The sequence below is a fragment of the Misgurnus anguillicaudatus genome, chromosome 17 (assembly GCF_027580225.2).
Source record: "Misgurnus anguillicaudatus chromosome 17, ASM2758022v2, whole genome shotgun sequence".
Lineage (NCBI taxonomy): Eukaryota > Metazoa > Chordata > Actinopteri > Cypriniformes > Cobitidae > Misgurnus > Misgurnus anguillicaudatus.
Window position 1 is genome coordinate 3,690,585 of NC_073353.2, and position 25,897 is coordinate 3,716,481.

A 25,897-nucleotide genomic window follows, 5' to 3' on the forward strand; every position below is an offset into this window, starting at 1 on the left:
CCAGCTTATGCTGGTCTTAGCTGGATTTTTCAGTAGGGTTCTATATTGCTCCAGTCTTTATGCAGTCTTTAATTAAAATGTGGGATGGCATTTCTTTCCCGAAAACAATGTCTGTTCTCTAACTTCCTCTAGAAAAGAGCAAAATATAAAAAAGAAGCAACTGCTTCAGATTTATTAGCATCTGTATTACCTGCTGGATGTTTTAATAGTTTCCTCTTGAACATTTATTCAAGATAAAGTCTTGTGTTTTCATGACAAGGCCTTTAGCCCTACTTTCATGTGCTCAATGATGTCATCTAAACAGATGTTGAAAGCAGATAAGGTTTCCGGTATTTGCTTTGCATCCACACTCTGTGCATCACCACCTTCTTTCCTCTGTTGACCTGCAGTCTTCTGTCTTCTAAATTCTGAAGCTCTTCCAAGCCAGCATTTGTGAACAAATTATGGACCTCAGCTGTCATAAATAAACAAAACTTTCAACTTTTAGGATCCACCATGAAGTATATGAATAAAGAATGAATTCATGTTACGTAAGCCAAAATAAACATGAAATGTAAAAGTAGCTAATATACAAAAGAATGCATTAATCTTGAAAATCTGCTAAAATGTCCGTACCTTTTGTGAAGAAATACACACAGGTTCCATCTTGTCGTGTATAGAAATTGTCAGACAAACACTGGCCTACAGAAAGTGGAAGAATATGCATTCATGATTATACAGCATTCAAAACAACCCAATTTAATTCGATTTCTTCTTGTTTAGCTTGCCAATACCATTTCAATTTAAATCTTATAAAGATAATGTGTGAATTCAATCAGTTACAATACAGTTAAAACACTGAACTGGGTGCATCTCTGACTATTAAAAAAAGTGTATCTCCTCATGCATGCACATATATTTCAGCTGTGTGATGATGGGTCAGGTTTTTATGAAGTAAAAGTCCTGTAAGCTATATCATTTCTTTTACTATATAAAATGTCCTTAATATTGGACAAATATATTTGAGGCTTTCTGAGAAATCACTCCTGTCTTATTGACAACACTATACGTTCTGTACACAGCAAAAAAATAAGTATCCTTCTCTTATTTACCAGAAACTCCCACTGTCTATCTGATGTCCCACTCTGGACTTTGGAGGATGTAGTTTTGTGGTACGTGTTTGAAATATAGTCAAAGTTACTAAAAAATAGAAACAGACTTGATTTTATTGGTGTGCTGCAATCTTTGAATCTAACGCTCTGATCTGAAAAAAATATTTGTTTAACTGACGTTGTCAGATGTCAAATGTTGTGCTTCTGGGATGGAAGAGATGAACTTTTCCTTTAATTAAAGGGGTGGTTCAATGGTATTTCAAGCATTCTGACTTATTAACACAGTTATAGAGTTGTTTCCTCATGCTAAACGTAGGCAAAGTGTCAAAAAAGAAGTTGGGCGTGTAACAGAGTATTTCTGTGCCGAATGCACTTCGCCAGGGTTCGTACAAGTTTTGGAAAGATTTTTTTGGATTACAGGTCCCGCTGACGTTTCAGGGGTTTCTATACGTATCACTTATTTATATGGGCACTTCCCCCGGAAAACCCCGCCTACCCGTCAATCAGCGGGAGACGCTTGAACTTGTAAACATCTTATCACGTGACACAGCTTTGTTTAATTTCAAAACTCAACAATGGCACGAATGAAGAAGTGTGTTTTTGGATGTAAGGAGAAGAAATTCAGCCTTATGAAAACAATGGATATAGTTTATTATCCAGGGTAGCAGTGGAGTTTTGTGTGTGTGTGTTTGATGCGGTGGATTTTCCCAACCGGGTCATGAGTTGCATGTGGTAAGTAAGACTTCTGTCTTATGTTGGAAATAGGCGCGTGCATATTATATAAATGAAACGCACATGTAGTGAATCATAAGTTAAAACAGTGTTGTATTGTTGCATGACTCATACTCGCTCCTCCCGCGGTAGTAACTCCTCCTTCTTCATTTTTTCGTACGTTATCAGAAAGATTCGGTAAAGCTAATCTTTCTTTTATAAATCTGATTAAAGCGTAACTAAACCCCTGGTCAGAGCCTGACTCCACCCACTGACAATATTTGAAAAATGCAAGAAAAGTGGGCAGATCCCAACAGAGATAGAGGGGAGGAACTAAGCTCGTACCAAGTGTGTGGTGTGGTGAGATCGTAACAAGGGCGTGGTGAGCTTGAACCTGCTTACATCACGAGTTATTTTTTGAACCCAACATCCAATAGAAAAATGCAACTGCAGTAGCCACTGTTCAACCTGAAGAGGGCAGCACTCAGACGTTTTTACACCATATATTGTAGTATTGAAACACTTTATATCCAAATGTCAAAAAACTTACTAAAATCAATGAACAGCACTAATAAAGCATCATTATTACAGATCATTAACTAAAAAAAGTTGGTTTAGGGTTTAGTTACTCTTTAAACTAAAGACACTTTGGAGATATAAAGGATGTCATACTACTCTATAGGTACTCCAGATTAACATCAGAAATGCAGAAACAGCGTGCGTTATGTGAGCTTTAAGCCTAAAATTTGCATTTGTTTAAAAAAAAAGGTAAAAATTGCATACTCATTAAACTTTCACCATTATATTGTGGTTTGTTTAGTCTATGGATTTCACTTTTGTCTCTACCTATGCAACATAAACCGCTCAATGTTTACAGCAAACACATTATTGGGTAAAGAAACAGGGACAGTGGCATTTTTAAAGCTCACATAACACACGCTGTTTCTGCTAATCTCATGTAAATCTTGAGTACCTATAGAGTAGTATTACATCCTTCATCTCTACGAAGAGTCTTTAGTTTAATCAGATTTATAAAAGACAGATCAGCTCTACTGCTACTTTCCGAAAAAAGCTGAGCTCCTGGAGGCGTACCGTGGCTGGAGCGAATCACAAGCAAGCAACACACACAAAAACATTATCCCACTATCTCTGGATAACTTACGATACACAACATGCTCAAGTAATTTACATTATATGCACTTACGCACCGATTGCCAACAAAAAAAAATTCAGCCATTTGATGCAGTTTTATTTCAGGGCTCGCAAAATCGCTGGCCCGACATCCCAGGGCTATTGTGCCTTCTAGTCGGGCTACCAAAATGTATCTCTGCCCTGCCCGTCGGCCTATCTTAGGGAGAAGAAATATGTATTTAAATGCTTTTGCATTCTCTCACAGATCGGCTGGGTATTTATGTTGTGTGTAATTCTGGCATTGGGTATTGAAATTGCGTTTGAATGCGCCCTTGCTTTTTAGTTTTACTTTCCATTCGCTGAAACTGTACAGATAGCATGCATGTAATTACTATCCTCACGTAAGTGAAATTTCCCGCAGCAAGCTTTAAATGTGATAAAGATTGCATGCGCAGTGAAGAGAATTTAAAAAATTGCTGAGAGTCATAAATCTCGACAACAACAAACAGGTGAGAAGTGGAGACAGGAGGAGAAAGCTGATGAAAGAGATGATATGCTGTTACAATTTACTGTAGCTCCGAATCTTGCATGCAAAGAGTCACATTTTCGACAATGCACACAGTAAATTCAGTTCTGTCTTTAGCAGATACATACACAAAACAAAACAAAACATGTTTTCTTGTAAAAAGAACAATTCTTTATGTTTTGAACATAATCAGTTGATAAAAAAAAAACGAATTTGTGACATTATTAGACTATAGCTCCGTGCAGATCTTGCTCTTTAAAGCGAAAGTAGACCCTATTTTACTGATTGAAAAAATATCTGTGACTGGAAAAACATATGATCAAAACTGTGAGTTTTGTGATCCATTGAACCACTATTAAATGGTGAGTAGATCCAGTGTGGAGAAGAGCAGGCACAGTTGGCTAGCATGGAAATTCAGATTTTTCCAGCAACAAAAACAACAAGAACAGCAAAGCAAACATTATGGTCAGTGGCCCTTGGCTTTGTATTCTTGGCAAAATTTGGCCTGTGGTGAAAACTAAGTGAGGAACCCTGTGCTATGCCCTCAAGGTCGAGTGGCATTTTCTTATTCATGACTTAAGTTGATATTTCAGATGCAAAATCTGAAGTTTATAGAAATTTGAGTTCAGTTAGATCCAAATATTTGGATTGATGATTGTAATTTGGTTATTTGACATTATTATATGGGTTTTGATAGATGTTTTGTCTCAATATTCCACATTAAAAAATAATGTGATTTTTTTATTGGGGCTATCTGCATTTATTTCACGCTACCAAAAACTGAAGAGTGCCTTACTGCCTGCGGTAATGACCCGGTTGTTTTATCACTGGGACCGAAACACAAACTACATCTATCATTCCCATAATGCTGGGCTTTTTAGGAAGCTGATCAAGCATACATTTCCCTCACAAACAACAACACACTTTTTTGGTGACATTGATTCAGTAGTTAAAAAAAACCCTGACGAGGTGCATTTGGCAGAGAAATACTCTGTCATACAACCAAATGGTTCTTCGAACCTTTGCACATGTTAACATCAGGAATCCAACTCTTTAACTCTTTAATAAAATTACCTTTTTTAAATCTCAGTTGTGACAGATCATATCTTCCATAGTCTCTAAATAGCATGATTCCTCCCTGTTTCAGGTATCCGGCCAAGTTATTCACCACACTTTGAGCTCTGGAAAAAAAAAAAAAAAAATATATATATATATATATATATATATATATATATATATATATATATATATATATATATATATATATATATATATATATATATATTTAAATTGAAGCAGGTAATGAATTACTTTACACCTATTAAATTCCTGTAAAATACTGGCATGCAGTGTATGTTTTTTGTTATATGTAGCTTTGTGCTTTGTCTGGTTTACTGTTTACTTCTGTTGTATGCATCCTTGAAATTCTTCTGAATAGCTCTTTTTTTTATTGCAAATAGAACACAAAAATACTGATACAGTATCAAACAATCTTGGATGACATAGATACAATAAGTACAAAGAAGAATAGAAAGGCAATCATTGAAAACAAATAAAAAACAAAAACATAAAATAAATAAATAAATAAAAATAACATAAAATACAGAGGTAATAAGCGACTTATGTAACATTCATCAGATCATTACAAAATCACAAATTTGACACTTTTTTGATTATTAATTTTTGTTAGTGTTATAATTAGGTAATTAAGGTCATAAAGAAAATTGTTTAATTTGGGAACTGTTTGGGAAAATTTACATTTGTGAATATAATATTTTGCCATTAAAATACACACATTTCCTATATATTCTATATTTTGTTTACAATCAGAAAAATAACAGAATATATCACACATATTCAAATCTATGATCAGGTTGGATTTTGAACCCAGAACTTTTGATAAATCAGACCAAAATTATTTTACAAGGGGGCATTTGAAGAAAACATGATCAACTGATTCAGTGGCAAACTTACAAAAAGTACAATTCAAATTAGTGTTACTAAATTTAGATATAATCTCATTAGTGGGGTAGATGTTATGCAAAATTTTTAAATGTAATTCTTTAACTTTGTTGGGGACACAAAATTTATAAAGGTAGTATCCATGCTTTTTTCCAATTAATTTTATTTATTAAAGAATTCCAAAAAAATTACCCCTCGGAGTGATTTTTTTCTTTGACTGAAACACATTTCTTATATGTTCACGTTTTACAATTTCTTCAAATAATAAATGACATCTCATTAAATGAACAAGACCATTAGGTATAGCTTTAACAACTGTAAGAAATTCCTTATGGACAATTGGGAAATCGTATTTAGACATGAAATCATAATAAGAATAAACATTCCCACGTGAATCTAGCATATCACAAAGATAATCAATACCTTTCTCATGCCAGTTCTTAAACAAAATTGACTTGTTCTTTACTAAGATGCTTTCGTTGTTCCACAGTTTCACTTTATGTGGGGAGAAATAAAGTTTCCATGCCAACAGAGCTTGTTCATGGAATTTAGAGAGTTTTATGGGGAGTTTAGAGGAAGAGAAGTTACAAGTTAACAAAAATTTAAGCCCTCCAACTTTTTTAAAAGATATTTTGTGGAATAAAGTACCAAAAAGAATCTGGTGCTTCTGAATAGCTCATTTGGTATAGACCTTTTGCGAGTCGACGTCACAGTTACGTCGAATCATAGAGACAGAGCGCAGTTATGCAAATTTGAAAAACACGCCCACCGGGGGGAATTCAATCCAACCGTCCCCATTGACTTTGTATTGCGAGAGGCCGCCTCCTTGTCATTTCTGGCTTATAACAAAAAACAGAATAATGCCTAAAAGCTGCTGTGTGACAATATGTAACAAGCCAAAGAACCCAGAAATACATTTTTATAAACTGTCGAGCCGTAAAACCCTGCCTTTGAGGAGAATAAAGTGGATCGCCGACTACGTTTCCCCCTAGTGGACACTACTCCATATAACTGAATGTACAAGCCAGAAATTAAGCTTTGTTTTTGCACAGGCCTACTAAAGGGTTAATAGTGCCACATGGTGATCAACAGTAAAAATGCCAAATTTGACCTCTTAGCAAAAGGAAAAAACATTCAAAAATGCATGATAAAAAGGTGTCATAGCTCTGCAATCAAAAAAATGTGGTTATAATGAAAGTCAATGGGGCAAAAACAGCCACTAACAATAAATGAGGGAGCAACATTTTTAAAACTGATGCTACACAAAAACTAAAAATGCTTCAAAACCAATGTTTTTACCAATCTTTGACATGCCCAAGACTGTGAAAAAGGTTAAAAACAATCCAGGTTACAGTCACTTTTTATATTAAAGATCTGTCATTTTGTGTGTGTTTTTCCCCAAATCAGTGACATCACTTATAAACTTGGCAATTAAAGAGTTAAAATCATGAAATTTTTGGTAGTTTTGATCAGTACTGAGGTTGATTAACAGATTTATGTAAAAAAAATGTGGAAAAAATATTTAACTGATACATTTTTATAGCCATTGAATTTAGTGGCTGTTTTCATCCACTAACAGGTAGTAAATGTGAAGAATGCACAGGGGTTAAGATATGAGTCTTTAAATTATGATTTTTTGCAAATTCACGTAACAGAAGGAGATCTTAAGTTAATTTAGGATTCTCATCTTATCTCACTAAATCTTATTTCATCTCTAGTTAGGAAATCATAAATTGCTTACTCATGTTCAGTTATTAACTCTTAAGTCTGTTGCCTAGCAACCAACAAACAAACAAACACTGCTGCTACAGTAAACAAAAGAATTGTCCTTTTTATTTCAATGGGGATGAATAATAAATTTGATTAAATTCATTGTAATCATATCTGTGTCTTTTATTATAGTTTTAGGATCAATGTGCTGCACATCATCTGTGAGTTCCCATTACATTTAAGCATTTAGCAAATGTGAAAAAAGTGCTAGAATACTACTGTACATTTCAACATTTGAACAAACATTGTTGTATTTCATCCTACACTTTGTTAAAAAATGTAATGTAAACTTTTGATAATAAGTATTGAAGTATTTGGATATTTTGTCTTATAGTAAATAATATTGATTCAGGACAGTAGTGAAGACTCTGACACAAGTGATATAAGCAATAGTAAATATTTATTTAACTTTAAACTTAAGATGTTTTTGTAAACTGCTATGTGCTGTATCACAAAGTGCAGTTGTCTGAGCTCCAGTAGACGTATCTTAACATCCAGTACAGCTTCAAGACTGGGACTGTTTTCACTGGTGAAGTGTCTTGTGCCACTCGTTTCATTTTCTTGCAACAAGTTTCTTCCAAAAACCTCTCATCCGGTATCAAGGATGGCAGGACATCATTCTTCAGCATCAACATGCCAATTTTGTTTGCTTCATATAAACTGCACCGCAGGACATTCAGGCCATGTTCATGACTGTAGTAAGACGAAGAGCTTGAAAGTCAATCCAGATGCATTTCCTGAAGTAGTTCAGCAGTAAAGGATGAATCAATAGGATCTTGCTACAGGACTTTCACCAGCATATCGACAGTAAACAACAGATCTGTGGGTTTTGTGCCACTTCATTCAGTTGTGTCTCAGGATCTGGTTTGGCACAGGTTGACTCAGGCTCTTGTAAGTGAAGCGACATGGTCTTATAAGCACTTTGGAGGATGAAGTGCTTGTAGTGGAAATCACCTGTGTCCCTCCTCTGCTGTCCACCCAGTCCATTGTCATCATCTCATCCATGGTTTCATCTATTTCCATGGGCTCTTCAACATCACACCCAAGGTTGGGCACCGGGGCTGGAAAGGAAAGCTTTCCAATTGCCTGCTGCCTTTGGACCTTCACCTCTATCTTCTTCTTTTTGGTCTTCTGGACAGCACAAAGTTTTGAATGGCTCAAAGACGGACTAAGCGGTCTCTTTCTCATCCCCATTTTAAGTTTTTTTCTTTCGCAAAACACGAGCAAAGTAACAACACGTCTTACTCTGACAACACCTTCAACTCTACCACAGCGATTGATTGAACAACAATGATGTCATAATGGCTGCATTTTCTGAAAAAAGGGCCTTATTAACCTTAAAGGGACAGTACACCCCAAAATAAAAATTCTGTCAGCATTTACTCAACCTCAAGTTATTATAAATGTATTTCTTCTGCTGAACACAAAATTAGATATTTTAAACCAAATAGTTTTTGAGCACCAGTAATTTCCATAGTATTATTTTTTTCTACTATGGAAGTCAATGGTGCTCCGGTTTCCTGCTTGATTACAAATACCTTTGTGTTCAGCAGAAAGTTAATTTAAGAGCACTGGTGACAGTTGATATGTTAATTTCTTGTTTCTTTTTATCACATTATCTGTACTTCACAATGTGTAACACTGGACCACAACACCAGTCATAATGGTCAATTTCTTTAATACTGAGATATAAACATCAACTGAAAGCTGAATAAATAAGCTTCCCATTGATGTTTGGCTTGTTAGGATAGGACAATATTTTAACAACTTTAAATAAACGCGTTTATGGCAGTTGCAGGTGCATTTTTTGAATGATTATCTATGGGCAGTGAGCGTTATGTGTGCTGTTTATGTGCGTCGAACGCCTTTCGTTTCGGTTATATTTTTTTAATATAGTCTACTCAAACTTTTTTCTTTTACTTGTTTATTTTATTTGATGATATATGTTATCATTGTTTAAAATGTTAATATACATAAAAGAAACCAAGCTAATAAATATTAAAATAGAGGCTAAAATAGAGAGAGGGAGGGAGAGAGATATCAAATGGCATGAAAACACAGATACTAAAATACATCCAAATAGCAATGATGATCCAAAGTGGTCCTGTATTCATCAAAGCAGTGTAACGCACACACATCTGCTATATTTACATTTAAGTTGTAAGGTATGACCGACTGCATTCATTTCTTAAAATTATCTGTTGTCATTAATTCAGTCATCTTTTCATTCAGAAATTCTGCAGGGACCTGGAGTTTTTGACACTTGGATATATCCGCACTTACAAAAGCTGTCAAAAGACAAAAATTACACATTTGTACCAAAAAAGTCCATATTAGTAACTTAAAAGTACATATTGGTGCCAAATGTATTCATACAGTGGAAAGAAAAAGTATGTGAACCCCTGGTTTTCTACAGTGATTTGGCATAAAACGTGATCTGATCCTCATGTAGGTCACAACAACAGACAAACACAATGTGCGTAAGCTAACAACACACAAATAGTGTCTTTTTTGAAAACACCTATTTGACATTCACAGTGCTGGAGGAAAATGTAAGTGAACCCTTGGATTTAATAGCTTTTTGAACCTCCTTTGGTAACAATAACTTCAAGCAAGTGCTTTCAGTAGTTCTGAATCAGACCTGCACATCTTTCAGAAGGATTTTTTAGGAATTTTCAGGCTCACAGCAATGTTTTTTGTAAAAGCAGCAGCTTCCTACATAGTGTTCTGCCATAGACACTGTGTCTGTTCAAAGACTTACGTATGTTAGATTATACAACAGTTCTTTCTGGTTCTCGAATCTGATTGGCTAAGAGCTATACGATATTGTACTGATAACGGCACAGTAACCGCTTCACCTTTCGTATCATTCCGCCACCTAGTGAATGGAGGTCCTAAACAGGCTCATCTCTGAATGGAAAAACACAGACGCCCTGTTTTTAAACACTCTCCGTGTGTCTCATTAGTTCACTAGCTTATAAATCAGTCTGTGAATCCCCAATCGGAAGTTATTATTCCGTCAAAGATCAGCGCTCTTGGATGTTACGTTAAAGTTAATGGGAGTAATGTCTTGTCACATCGTGTGGACGATTAACACTTGGAAAGAGGAATATAAACACTCGTTTTTTTCTGGAGCTATATCTTTTATCAGAACGCGAAAACACCGTGGAACTGCAGGTAAGCACCGCAGCTTTTAAATGTGCACATTGATCATTTACTTTATCGTGACATGACTATTAAAACATGTTATGAGAATATCGCCACTGGTATATTTATAAGCAGCATGCAAAAACATCTCTCTGACACTTATAAAAAACCGTTTTGTATAGTACTGACAAGAACTATGCTCGTATCGCGTTAAGATTAAATGGGAAAGCAATAGTAACATTATTTAAGTAGTTTTATTAACTTTTACCTCGCGCCAAAACAATAACAACACAAAAGACACTAAATATGAATAAGAAACAAGTAATAGTTTCATCATGACACCAAATACTGCTGATTTGATCTAATTTTTGATCATCAGCTGGGCGAGTGAACACTGACGTCCGCTCATTGTTTGGTTCTCATACGTACCGAATCTCACTAAGCAAACAATCAAACAGGCGCTATCTTTACTAATCGACTGTAGATTTAAATATAATACATATATATTCTCGACTGAACTAATCTTAAAACTACACTTTGTGACCAAGAAATTGTAATATTTAAAAACGGCGAATCCGTCCATTGAGTTAATATGAGATTCAAAGCAGCCGAAAGTGTTACCTGTCATTTTGGCCGCCCTCAAATCCGTGGCGGAAGAAGTAGTTCTCAAACAAAGAGGCTTTTAAAATTACTCTGTTGTTGTTTTCTAGTTTTCGTTTTTCAAACGTGTGCCGTCGAACTGTTGTATAAAAGCAATATCGCTCTCGGAGTCGTGTGATATAGCTCTATATCATCACGGCTGTGATTAGGCCAGAGGCACGAGCGATATTGCTTAACTCATGAACATAGATGTGTGCCAGCTCCAATGATGTCTTCAAGCCTTTAGCTGATACTCGTGGGTTCTTCTTTACTTCAATGAGTATTCTGCATCGTGCCTTCTAGGAAAGGTAGTTACAGTATTAATCGGTCTCCATTTATAGACAATTTGTCTAACTGTCGACTGATGGATGTTTTGTATACCTTTTTAGCCTTATGGAGTACAACAATTCTTCATATGATACCTTTATGCCGCTTTTCCATTGCATAGTAGCCCACAATTTGGTTTAGGTTGGGTCAGCTTACTTTTGGGGGCTTTTCCACTGGGTTCAGTATGTAGTACCCAATACTTTTTAGTAGAACCTCGGTCAGGGTTCCAAGCGACCAGAGCTGATACCAAAACGTGAAACACTGTAGATCACGGATTGGTCTGAGAGAATCATCACTACCAGCGCCATGGCTATAATGTAAACGATTAGCTCTACCTTCATGTTAGCTTGCGCTGTCTCTAGTAAACCTTTTGTCATCTGTGCTTTGCTGTAAGTTCCCAAACTCCCTTTTAGCGATAAAAAAACATCCACAGGTTGAGAATCAGGAACACCATACCAATTTTTCACAGACTTGCAGTTTGTGTCGGCACATTCGCTATGCACACGTCTGCATATTTGTTTAAATGCATCTTAAATGAGGCTCAGCGGAGCACGTCGACCGACGCTACAGGTGTTTGTACAGAAACTGTCATGTGTGCAGACTGAGAAATAAATAAATGTATGGGAATGTACAAGGACGCTCTCACTTGTATGATGTCACAGCAATAGGCAGCAAATATAACGACACGCCTATAATCCCTCCCACTCTGAAGTGTTACTAAACTTGATGGAAAAGTTAACCAAGCCAAAGTGAAGTGAGCTGACCCGACCTTACACAAACCAAACTGTGGGGTACTATGCAATGGAAAAGTGCCATTAGTGGTAACAGTTCTAATAATATGAGTACTATGAAAAGTTGCCTGTTTCCACTTTTCTGTCTGTAAACGCTCGTTTTTTTCAGCTCGACAGCTTATAAAAACTTATTTCTGGGTTATTTGGCTTGTTAGCTGTACAAATTGTCACACATCAGCTTTAAGGCATTATTCTGTTTTTCGTTATAATAAGAGAAGATATCCTGTGTTCTGTCGAAGTCTGTTCCCTCTTTGTGTCTCTTATAGCGTTTTCATCACGTTACGTTTATAATTTATTTAGAAAGATTAAAGATTTGAATGCGTTCATAAAATATCAATAATATTACCATTTATTAAAGTTTTCATTTTTTTTTTCGTTTTCTATTACTTCTTTTTACCTTATATCTTAGCCTATGTCTTCTTTCTGTTTGTTCTAAATTATGATGTTTACTAATAAATATATAAACATTGCACACACACACACACACACACACACACACACACACACACACACACACACACACACACACACACACACACACACACACACACACACACACGTAAAGTGATAATTATATATAAACAGGCCTATACTAATTAATTTGTATGTAAACATAATAGTTTTAGAACAAACACGTAGGCTATAAAAATAAGGAAGAAATTGAAAACAGAAAAATTATGAAATATTTAATAAATGATATTATACAGAATACATGATAGTATTGCTCTTACTTCAGTGATTCATACTGTAAAAATAATTGATTTACCAATAAAGAACAATACACATTACATACATGTACACAATTAGTAGCCAGGCCATTTAAACTTTTAACTTATTTAAAAAATAAACGTAACTTGGTGAAAACGTTATAAGAAACATTACACTTAAGAGAAATATAGGGGAAACAGATTTCTACAGAACACCGGATCCTTAAAAAAATCACAGTTTAATGCTAAAACATTTCACACAGCTATTGAGAAGCATTCACTTTCTGCCACCAGTTGGGCTCCGCCCACAAAAAACGTCATCTCTGTTTGCAAACACGCAAAAGGTCTATTGGTATGGCATTTAGTCCTGGTTTCACAGAAGATGCTTTGCTAAGGTCAGAACTAGGCCTTAGTTAACATGTTTAAGCATCTTGTATAAACATGGGTCACGTTATTGGTGTGTATCTTGAGATAAATTAATGGCACTGGCAAGTTATTTTCATTTGAGACAGCTCAAAATGTGTTTTGGTCTAGGACTAGGACTGAGCAACCATTTAAAAAATGTAAGGGGGTTGCTAAAAAGTTTTAAAGGAACAATTGTCAGTTGCCATTCAACAGCTGTTACATGTCCGACCAACACACATATGCTGATGCTCATGCAACTCTGAGATTTTTGTACATTTCATCTACAGTGTTTTGTATTTACTTATTAATTCCAATCATGTTCTTTTCACTGATCAATATATACAAGGATCAATATTGAGATGATAGGTTGGTGTGTCCTAGTGGTTAAAGATCTGAACTGGTTTAAGGTCTAATCCCATTAAGCAATGCTGACAGACTCAAGATTGAGTAGAATACAGTAGAGGCCAAATAAAATAAAAAAATATTTACACTCAAATCTGATGGAAAACAAGTGGAAATATTAGTTGAATGTTTAAGAGTATGACTGATAATTTTTAAGAAAGGCTGATAGCAACACTTTGAACAGCACCCAGAATAGATGCTCGTCTACGGGACCGTTAGGTCATACAGTAACAAAGAGCAGACGGACTGAAATTCCAGCTCAAGGGATTTATGCCTGCACTTAATTTCCTTGGAATTGAAATTAGTGACTACTAATGTACTGGTAACAAATGCAAACAGAAATGGGTGAATTTTCCAATTTCCAGCTCCTATAGTTATCAAATTTGTGTACAAAAATTGTTCATTGTGTACTCATTTACAAAACACCTTCTTTCACCCTTTGCATTTCATAAATGAAATAAAAAAACATATAAGAAAGAAACACACACATGTATGTACAAATAAGGACTGAGTAAGATCAGACTCCTCATACAAGTAATAAAGTAAGGCAATAGCATGTTTATTTAAAGTGAGAAATTAATCTGTGATATGTAGACGTGGCTAAAGGATGCCACAGTTATATAAATGTGAAATGGTTGCTATAACAGAGACAGTAGATACAAACAGCGTGAACGGTGTATGCTGGGCAAGTATGTTTTTGCCTACGAGTGTGTGATTTCTCCTACCGTTCTGGGTGGATAGCAGAGAGCACAAAGACCACCAGAATAATGTCCAGACTCCCAGGAGGGAAAGGAAACGGGGATGTTGTGTCACAGATGTCCCGCACAAATGCATGACACACTGCAGGCTCATAGTCTGGGTGCTTCTGTAAAAAAGTAGACACAGTATGTAAAGACAAAGTGGTGGTCTCTTTTTACTTGAGCTAGTAAGCAACCAATCAGAACAGCCTAGCAACCACCATGCCCTGGCAACCATTCACTTCATTTCTTTCACATGTAGTATATAGATATTGTTTTAAAGCAGATATAATAGGAATGAACAGAAGCAGAAACTTTAAATGAAGCTATGGCTCTTGTGCTGATAGCTGTCATCATGCAGTGCAGTGCATGTCACATCTCCCTGAATCAACATGTGCTACTGACATTTAATAAAGGCGTCTGCATACCAAAAAGGAGACACAAATGATCAGCTGCCATTTAACTGGATAAAGATCAGAATGTCTGTTTCTATATTAATACATTCTCAAAGGCATTTACTACTGTGTGACTGTATAATGTGCGCGGGCTCTCTTTGATGTACTGGCTGGCAGGTATAATTATGCATTAATTACAGGTGACAGCGAGTTACCTGGACAAGCTCAATGGCTCGAGATGAGAAGTCACAACAGTACAGGAATGCCTTACTTCCCCTACAGAGAGACCACAATCTCAAAAAACCAAAGAAATACTGCTGGAAAAAAGATGCACCTGCCTACTTGTGTTACCTAAATCTAAAATTGGTGTTAACTCAACAAACTTTTTACAAGCATTTTAATTTAAAGTCTACCGTCCTTGCAAGAAAATAAATTAAAAACATTTTATTAAAACAACAAAAGCTTACTTTATTAATTAACTGCTTTTTTTAAAGAATTGTCATTGCTATTAACAATTACGTAAAAAAGATTTTATTTGAACATGTAATTATGCCAGTCTTACCTGATGGTGTTGATAATGGGGTACACACTGTTACCTGCACCACAGCCTACCTGCATAAGGCAAAAAAACCAAATATTATTAACATGAGATTTTCTACTGAAAAACTAGGAACATATTATAAATGTCAGGAAATAGGTTAAATGTTATTTAGTGATGGTCAAATGGTTTAACATATCAATAATGATTTTGTGGCAATATAGAAATGACAAGTATGTTAGAGCACCTCTAGTATTCGAAAGGCAGCATGTTGTCCAGGGAATGAGTCACTTGTTTCAGGACAGGAATAGCACTGCTGATGTTTTTCTTTATCCTTAGACTCTAAACACACGTGCCCCAAACTGCCCTGCTCTTTCTCTGGGCTACAAGCGTCTGGAGGAAGTAGCTCTGGGAATTCGGTGAAGAGCCAGCTACGGTTTCTGAAGAACTTGCTGTGGTGCATCTCGTAAAATCTGTCCCAATATTTATTTGCGTCTCTGTTGTATTTTGCTGATGGGAAAAACAAAAGTAACTAGAAAAACAAGATTAAGGTTGACTTGCTTTGACATATTTTATTTATGTGCTACATTACACTTATTATTAAATCATAATCCTAGATGCTTATTAAACTACAGCCCAGAAGTAATGATTTTATGCATTTCAAGATGAGCTTTGTACTACTTAATGCGTTTCAGAAAGGTGTGTGATGGAGTAACAATAATGTACGGTATGTGGAAAATAATGTGTTTTTGAACCATAAACAGGGTAAAGACATTGCATTACACATAATTTTACAAAATAATGTTATTTTTAGTAACGTCATATGAAACCATTAAAATTAACAGCTTAAAATACTGAAGAGCAAACAAAATCCTCTAAATTGTCATCATGCATGAAACCCTATCCCCAAGAAATTATTAAAAGTGTTTTTCTGTAGTATCAAATATCTTATTTCAGTCAATAATACTTTGAAAGGAGACAACTCTGTACATTTTGACAGAAGAAAATGTATGTATGATTTTTTTTATCTAGGCCCCACCATAGCACAGAGACAGCACTGCTTAGATTTATAAATGACCTCTTCTAGTATTACTGGATCTTGGTGCAGCTTTAGTGACACCACAGGACATGCTAATGGACAATTATATTAAAAAAATATATGGCATTAATGGTCAGGCATTAACCTGGTTTATGTCTTATTTAAACAATTGTTACAATTCGTTTAGGTTTATAAGAAAATGTCACATAAATCTCAGGTCAAATACGAGTGCCACAGGGGTCAGCTTTAGGCCCTGTCCTTTTCTGAATGTCCATGTTTCCTCTAGGCGACATAAACGGGAATCATGAAGTCAGTTTTCACTGTTATGCTAATGTTACCAATCTCATTTGAATTCATTGCTGGGTGGATGCCCTATAGGCTACTAAATAAGCTTCAGCTATTTGAAAACACAGCAGCTATAGTGTTTACTACTGTAGACCAAAGACATAAAATCTTGTAAGGCCAGTTTAATCATCACTGCATGGTCTCTGCCATTAAGTTTCGTATACATTTCAAAACCCTGCTTATGACTAACAGTATAAAGCTTATGAAACATGTTTAAATAAACAAATGGTCTTTCTGCACAAACTACTATCAGATTACAGTCCTTCACATACACCATGGTTGCACAATTCTGGCCTGTCAATAACTCCCAGAATATCAAAATCTTTAAAAGGTGTTAGATCTTTTTCCTGCTTGTCCCCTAAACTTTGAAATGACTTTCTTTGGCATTGAATACACTGAAAACTGAAGACTTACATCTTTAACCAAACATCATTTCCTAAACATATGTATGCTGCTACCTAGCATAACAGAAACTAACTGAACCATTTATATTATAGTGTAACTTTTACATTATATGTGAGCAGACTTATTATGAGCAGTATTTCCTATACATTTGGACACTTACTTTGCTCTTCTACAGGAATCTTGTATTTAGAGTTTTCCTCTGCTTTCTGCTGGGCTCGTTCTCTCTCATCCTCAGTCCACTGCACATGATCCCTGCAGTTCAATGATAAAACCAGCATTCATTTCATTTAGACACTGATCTAACACTTTTCAGTGCTTTAAAGGAGACATTTCACAAAGACTTTTTTTAAGGTGTAAGATAAGTCTTACCAAGGGTACATATGTAAAGTTTTACCACAAAATACCCAATAGATAATTTATGATAACATCATTTTAATATCACAAAATTGCCACTTTGTAAGTGTGAGCAAAATATGCAGTTTTTGGGTGTGTCCTTTAAAATGCAAATGAGTCGATGAAATGCAAACACTGATCACCATAATGGCGGATTGTTGAAATTGAAACTCAACTGTGCTGTGAATAATTTTCTCTCTCTGCACTAAATGGCATTGCTGTGGCTGGATAGTGCAGTTTAAGGGGCGATATTATCCCCTTTTGACATCGCAAGTGGAGCCAAATTGCAATTACCTGTTTTTTTACATGCTTGTGGAGAATGGTTTACCAAAACTAAGTTACTGGGTTGATCTTTTTCCAATTTTCTATGTTAATAAAAACACTGGGGACCCAATATCACTTACATGGAAAAGTCAGATTTTTATGATATGTCGCCTTTAATATAAATGGTTGCATATCGCCTGCTGGGTAATAAATGTGATTAATATGTATTTGTGTATTTGATTATAGCATTTTTTACTGTAAGATTAATATATACCTTGACTTTAGAAATATCTTCATTCTTATGGCTGTATAGACCCTTTTACTGTTTGTACACAATGATGACGTGGCAACGTATGTATGTATCAATAAGAATACCACAGTATTGTATAATTACCATATGTACCCATGGTATTCACATGGCACTCCAAAGAAGGATACCATGTTACTATTATGTGTATGTTAAAAAAATCAGTCAGGGTTTTCATCCTGTTTCATTATCTGTACTGTGATTTTTATTAGATTGAACTATAACTCATTAATACTTGCAGCTGTTCAATGGAAATCATGACCATCTGTACCACATGTTATGCTGAAAGATGTCATCAGGGTTGGTGAGGATTCTGGCTCCTAAAGGGGCCGGTGGTCTTCCTTCACTGTAAAGTCTGCGGGCAAAGCATCTCACAGCACAAACAGTCTGCCTAAAGACAATCCTCATCTTTCCACATTCACCTGAGCAGATTTACCTGAGTAGACAAATTAACCCGTTAAACCGTAATGAAAACCTAAAACTACACATCCCACCATGCAACAGCAACGACGTAAGCGTCAGCGCGTACAATAACCCGGAAGTTTATGTAAACACATGTGAGCAGTGTGTTTGGTAACTACAATTTAAACGCAACCAAAAACTACTACTTAAAGAAGATAATTGCGAAATGTTTTTGTGAGTTTTTGCCTCAAATATATATTTGGAAATAGCTGGCATAATTATACAAACTATGGAAGATAAGTTAACAGTTAACATTGTAGTAAATAACGTAACGTTAGGCGAAACCTGTACGTTTAATTATACGGGCTAAAACCTAACATAGGCAACAATGTGTGCAAAATGTGCTTAGTTTTGATTAATTTAACATTAGTCACACGAGCCAAATTTTCTACAATATTAAAGGTCGTCTGATCTGATTAGTAAATAAAGGATTTCACAACATTGCAGTTCGCTGAAAAGTCTGTGTATAAAAACGGTAAAGAATCGGTTTTACCCTGCACCCGTTTTGGCGATATGTCTGACGATTATTGCACACAGGTTTGTAGTATTTTGTAGTGTAGTTTAGATGGTGTATCTTCCTCCATGTGCGCGCTCCCGAGCCCGTCCGCACAGCGCCCTCCTGCGGGCATGCGCACCACTAAAAACAGCTGTAATCTCCTGAAGTCAAGATCAAATGGTTCCTTCTCCAATGACATTGGCAAATTACTAGCGGGAAATCTTAAAATACTCCGAAATATTATTCTCCAGGTGCGTATTTAACTGTCTAATGTCTTTTACAGCTGTTTTATTTACTTGCTTCATGTTCATTATTTATATATTTTATAGGATGACACAGAATTCATAAATGTTTGGAGCAAGACCTCCAAGTCTCCCATTTTATATGAAAGTGGACGTATATACTTTGAAAATTATAGGTGTTGTTACAGCAGGTACAGTATACCACCTGATGTCATTATTTCTCTTTTTTTTAATATTGCAAAGCCATTTTTGTTTATTAGTTGTCCAAACCCACTTACAGAGCATTTTTTGTGTTAAAATAAATAAAGAGAAGCTGTTTATGTTGTTTTTGCTACAAATCCCAGCCTCTTGCCTCAGCCAGAGCAACTGTATGAGCTCCCCGTAACTCCCAAAACAGAGAAGATTGAAGATGCATTGCTTTGCCAGTGTCCATTAGTAAGTCTGGTACTTTTTTGTAAACATACATTTGAACATTATAACAATGTTTTCATATAACTACATATCGGACAATATAACACACATATGAAAGCTAGGAGTAATAAAATAGCACATCTATTTCCTGTGATGAAAAATTCCTTTGATGTCAGATGATATATTTTGTTAACTTGGAGTAATTAATTTTTTTGCAGGACACTGTTTTACCGAAAGCTTCAGACCAGAAGCCTTGTCTTTTGACTCTAACAGCTAATAACTGGTTATATCGTCTCTCAGCGGACACAGGAGAAAAACTAGACCAGGTCTACCTCTCCTCTCATTTTAAATTCAGGTGATTTGGGCGTAACATTTTCACAGAAAGATTAAGTAAAACTAATCCATGTATAAGAATATGAATATTACACTTTAATTTCTCCCAAAATCATTAAACTACACATTCTAAAGTGGCGCTGTCTATAAAAGGTTTGGGGAAAGCTGTTTTAAGTTTAATGTCTCTTCACAGATCATTGGGTTGGGACTCCTGCCAGGAGACATTTTATGTCAAATCCATTCAAATCAAACAGACGGCTCTTGAACGACAGGTCAGACATTTGTAAGGCTGATCACCTGTGCATTATATTTTATATATGAATCACACGCTGTCTCGCTTCCTGTCTGTCTTTGATCTCTTACAGGCACGTGTTAATAATGACATCCTCATGCGCTTGGCCATATTTCAAGTCTTTCCTTTGGATTTCGTGGGAATGCTGGAGATTAATAAAAAAGTAATATAAGATTTGTAATGCACATGGTTTAAGCATTTCAAATGAATGATTGAATGAATGAATGTAAAGTGGTTGTGTTATATGCAGGTCTTTGGTAAAACTGCTGTGGATGTCCTCCTGTCACAGGGAGTGTTGGCCGTTTCACACAGCTCCAAACATGTCAAGCTTTACAGTTTTGAGTACATTCTTAACAAGGTAATTTTAACAAACTAAATATTTTCACTTTTATCCTGTTTGTGTGGATAAAAAATGTCAAATCATTATTCTGTGTTGTGTATTGTTTAGTTTAGGGTTGAGAAGCTGACTCTGGGACAGCAGTGTGATGTAAATGGTGCAAGAGGATTTGTGGGAGAAGCTCCATTCGGTGTTCCAGTCAATATTCACATTCACGGTGAGTATGTTATACTGGTACCACAAAGTTTATAGTTACAAACACACATCATATGGGAATAAAATAGCCTGTGTGCTTGTTTTGGCAGTGTTTAGACAATACAAATATAATAGTGTGAGCTGTTACATGTGCTTCTCTCTTCAGAATGCCCTCCTGTTTTGTTTGAGATGTCATATTTTGAGAACGGTGTTCAGATTGGTGGTCATCCCTGGCACTACATCTACACCCCTAACCATAAGAGACACAGAGGAACCCATCACATCTGCTCGATCACAGATGGAGCGCTGGTAATTGCTCTCTGTTTACAGATAGCTGCATGTACCATGCCGTAATGTTTTTACAATCTGGATATGCAGTGATAGCCGACATCCAGAGCTGCGTAGATTACTTGAAAATTGTAATCAGTTACTGATTACAAACTACATGGCAATTTTGTATTCAGTAACCTAATCTCTTAGATTACACACTTTGTGTAATGTAATCTTTTTGATTACATTCAGATTACATTTGAACTTTGTTTATTTGATGTCACATATTTAAGTAGAATAGTACTATGTTGACACAGTACAAAGGGCAAGAAAATATATGCCAATTTTAAGCAAGACATGTTTGTAAATGCGTTTAACATTACATTGTACACTCACCTAAAGGATTATTAGGAACACCATACTAATACTGTGTTGGATACTTTGGCCTTCAGAACTGCCTTAATTCTACATGGCATTAATTCAAAAAGGTGCTAAAAGCATTCTTTAGAAATGTTGGCCCATATTGATAGGATAGCATCTTGCAGTTGAAGAAGATTTGTGGGATGCACATCCAGAGCACGAAGCTCCCGTTTGTCCACATCCCAAAGATGCTCTATTGGGTTGAGATCTGGTGACTGTGGGGACCATTTTAGTACAGTGAACTCATTGTCATGTTCAAGAAACCAATTTGAAACGATTTGAGCTTTGTGACATGGTGCATTATCCTGCTGGAAGTAGCCATTAGAGGATGAGTACATGGTGGTCATAAAGGGATGGACATGGTCAGAAACAATGCTCAGGTAGGCCGTGGCATTTAAACGATGCCCAATTGGCACTAAGGGGCTTAAAGTGTGCCAAGAAAACATCCCCCACACCATTACACCACCAGCCTGCACAGTGGTAACCAGGCATGATGGATCCATGTTCTCATTCTGTTTACGCCAAATTCTGACTCTACCATCTGTATGTCTCAACAGAAATCGCGACTCATCAGACCAGGCAACATTTTCCCAGTCTTTAACTGTCCAATTTTGGTGGACATGAGTGGTACCCGGTGGGGTCTTCTGCTGTTGTAGCCCATCCGCCTAAAGGTTGTCTGTGTTGTGGCTTCACAAATGCTTTGCTGCATACCTCGGTTGTAACAAGTGGTTATTTCAGTCAAAGTTGCTCTTCTATCAGCTTGAATCAGTCATCCCATTCTCCTCTGACCTCTAGCATCAACAAGGCCTTTTCGCCCACATGACTGCAGCATACTGGATGTTTTTCCCTTTTCACACCATTCTTTGTAAACCCTAGAAATGGTTGTGTGTGAAAATCCAAGTAACTGCCAACAACCATGCCACACTCAAAATTGCTTAAATCACCTTTCTTTCCCATTCTGACATTCAGTTTGGAGTTCAGGAGATTGTCTCGACCAGGATCACACCCCTAAATACATTGAAGCAACTGCCATGTGATTGGTTGATTAGATAATTGCATTAATGAGAAATTGAACAGGTCTTCCTAATAATCCTTTAGGTGAGTGTATGTAAAACATTTAATAAACATCATATCAGCAATACAATTATTATTCAGGTAGGATTAAGATTAAGGAGTAACACCGTGTTGCATGCATATTTTGTTAGAAAACATTAATGAAGGGAATCACTCAATGACTCTTTATATAAAATATGATGTAAACACTGAATAATATATCAAAACTAGGGATGGGACGATTACCGGTTTCACGATTAACCACGATAAAATTTCCTGACGATTAGTATTAGCGTTTAAAATGTAATTATCATTACAACCGTGTTTGATTACCGTGATTTTGAAAACTCGCGGTAAGTCCTGTCCAGCCAGAATCAATTTGAAGCAGGCGTGCACATGCAACATAGTTTTTTGCACAAGAAGGCATTTAAGGGATAATGTATTGTATTTATTTACGGTAAACTTATTAGACAGATATATTTTTTTACCACAGAAATACTTTCTGAGACATGAAATATTAAATTGTGATTTTCAAAAATAAAACTTTTTTAAAGCAACACCAAAGAGGTTTTTTTTTTTTACCTTAAAATAACGTTTCCAAAAAAGTTTCAGTCGTTCATCCACTCGAAACAGGGTGAACGGCACTTTCAAATTCGCTTTGCAGCCCTCTATTGGCCAAAACCGCACTAAAGAAGTTTCCAACCGTCGGGTAGTGGTCCTGTAGTTCGAGTGAAAACTACAAAAACTTGCTTTACGGCAGACCTACAATCCAATCAGAGCCAGCTATGCTGCAGTATTTACGACAGTGGTAATGGACAATTACGCTTCTAACCTGTAGGGGGAGCAAAGAGCAAAAACTCTTTAGTGTTGCTTTAAAAAATGTTTTCAGTGTGTTAATATTTCTTTTTGAACATTTCCAACTCATTTGAACAAAACCATGATAACCGTGATAACTTTGGTCACTATAATCATGATATGAAATTTTAATATCTAATCAAAACCTTTTATATTTATTACTCAGAGGTCAACCGATATGGGTAACTGTGAAACATACAAACAATTAGTGAAACTAAATAAACATTGGTTTTGCATATTTATGCAAAATTCTTTTAATTTAAGAAACTTGTAATGAGGTTAAATAATCACTGCTTATAGATTAAGATAACATGTATAATTAATGACAAAAACAGTATTTATTTCCTTAATATTATATTTGAAGGCACATCTTTTTGTGTCTGCTGTACCAAAATTGTAACACATGGTGACCCCAAATCCAAAATGCCGTACAATAGTGAAGGTGCACCACAAACTTTGAATATGATTGCAGACATAATTTGCTGTGTTTAGACGATATTTTTCTTAGAAGCTATCTAACACACAGGTGTCATTGAGAGCTTTTCATAACACAGCTACACACTAAGACATCCTCCAGAAATAAATGTCTTTATTTTTTTAGAGGGAATTAAGATAAAGGGCTATCAAATATTTTTTTTGTAGATACACATACAGTTGTATTGCATTTTATTAAAGCTCCTTATAATCACTAAAGCAAGCTACGGCCGTTGGTTATCTGTCAAGATGTGTCAGTTTGATCCACTGATGTTTACACACCAGGCAAAGAATGGTGTCCAGGACATGAAGTGTGACTCTCTGGAGGCAGACTGGATCTTTTTTCATCCAGATGACTCGGGCAGGATTGTTCATGCTGGGCCCAGCGCAATAAAGTATGAATCAAATACTTAAATAGTTTTAGTTGTGGGTGCTGAACTGCTATTATAATATCACAGTTATTATTTCTATAAATGAAACAGAAATGTCTAGTAAGGCCTTTGAATGAGTCAATTGAAATGAATGGTTTGTTTATCTTTTTCATGCAGTGTGCTAAAGATCACGGCCAACCCGGGATGTGACTGGAAGTATGAGATAGTCACCGACTTCTCTATCACTGCCGCTCGTGACAATAGTGTAATACATTTCTGTCTGTTTTCTTGAGCAGTTGTGTTTAATGTAGCAGCATTGTTGGAAAGCCTTAAATTGTGGAAAGTTTATTTTTATTTCATGTTTACATCTTAATGTTAATATTTTAAAACCTTTTAAAAGTTTACCAGAAATAACTTTTGGATGGTTTGTTCACTTCCAAAGACTCCTCAGGTGATCGTGACCTCTTCTGGACGTACAGTAAAGAAGAGATTTCAGCTTTTAGATGATGACCCTGCACAAGAGGTCAGCCTAACAAAAATCTCCTAAATCGCTCATGTCAAAATGCTTTTAAAGAATGTTCACACAGCATTTTCCTATACAACATAGTGAACACCTATTTTAAAACTTAATAAAGTGTTATTGTGTGGAAAAGAGGGTGTGTGGACAAAGCATATCCATCTGTGTTCCTCAAATAAAAACATAATGGTTTGGAAATACAGAAGAAGAATTAAATAATGAATGAATTGTCTTTTTGGTGGTGGTGTTTTTTGGGGGGGCAAGTTAAACTTTCAGCTGTCCTATTTCTTTAATATCGTCATTTTAGACATTCAGGATGGTGAAGTATGAAGATGAAATCGATTTGTTGGCTGTAGTAGAAATCACTCACGCAGAGGATGAAGGGCAGGCCCATATTCGTCTCCATGACAACAAGAGTGGGGTTTTAATGAAGAGGGTTCCCCTAAAAGAACCCTGGGATGTGGTATGTGTAACAGATCACATGTTACAGATAACATTCACTGTATTTAAAGTTATCATCCTACAAACTTGCTCTCTCTGTTATTTTCCAGACCTACAGTCATGAGGTGTACTTCGACAGAGACACGGTTATTCACACCGTCCAGAAAAAGAATAACACTTTCTGCTGCCATGTTTACAAAATTAAAAAACATTCTGATGAATCTTAAACACATTTCTTCTGTAAATGACCATAGTGCACTTTTCAATGAAAAGTATATTTATTTATGAACTGTATAATAAATGGCTTATTTTTCTGTGTTTGACAAAAAAAATTGTCTATGGAAGTTTGTTTCTGCAAAAAAATTTATTTTATCCTAAAGTGTAATAATTCTTAATTGTATCACTTGAATGTAACTTGCGATAGTAAAATGATGTCTAAGCAAAGCATACTTTTTCCATGGTGTGGAAAAAATCATACATTTTTAACATCTTATAAAATCTTTCAATATAAAATATTCACATTATGATTTGTGAATGTCTGGACAAGCACATGTACAGTATGAACTTTCTCTTTAGTTAGTTTGAAACCTTAACTTGTAACTATTAGTAAAGAATTTGGCTTTAATAAAGCTCCTTGTCACTGTTACATAAGTTACTGTGTGGTGTTGCATTAATGCAATATGGTGAGTAAGTTAC

At 35.8% G+C, this 25,897-nt stretch overlaps 2 protein-coding genes across 2 annotated transcripts; one reads left to right on the forward strand and one right to left on the reverse strand.

Moving 5' to 3' along the window:
• Nucleotides 1-255: 255 nt before the first annotated feature.
• mettl8 (methyltransferase 8, methylcytidine) lies at nt 256-19,124 on the reverse strand. Its single transcript, XM_055215974.2, has 10 exons — nt 18,988-19,124; nt 18,304-18,468; nt 17,229-17,320; nt 15,527-15,789; nt 15,304-15,353; nt 14,957-15,017; nt 14,335-14,474; nt 4,534-4,640; nt 616-681; nt 256-454 (listed from the first exon to the last, which is right to left on the reverse strand). Exons 2-10 carry the CDS (start codon nt 18,438-18,440, stop codon nt 297-299), a joined length of 1,074 nt encoding a protein of 357 aa, XP_055071949.2. The 5' UTR covers nt 18,441-18,468; nt 18,988-19,124; the 3' UTR covers nt 256-296.
• dcaf17 (ddb1 and cul4 associated factor 17) lies at nt 19,077-25,852 on the forward strand. The gene is made up of 14 exons (XM_055215973.2): nt 19,077-19,241; nt 19,320-19,423; nt 19,577-19,667; nt 19,862-19,998; nt 20,170-20,248; nt 20,342-20,431; nt 20,519-20,626; nt 20,717-20,822; nt 20,967-21,109; nt 24,158-24,267; nt 24,421-24,508; nt 24,686-24,766; nt 25,068-25,223; nt 25,312-25,852. The coding sequence occupies exons 1-14, from the start codon at nt 19,077-19,079 to the stop codon at nt 25,426-25,428; spliced, it is 1,575 nt and encodes a 524-aa protein (XP_055071948.2). The 3' UTR covers nt 25,429-25,852.
• The last annotated feature ends 45 nt before the right edge of the window (nt 25,853-25,897 follow it).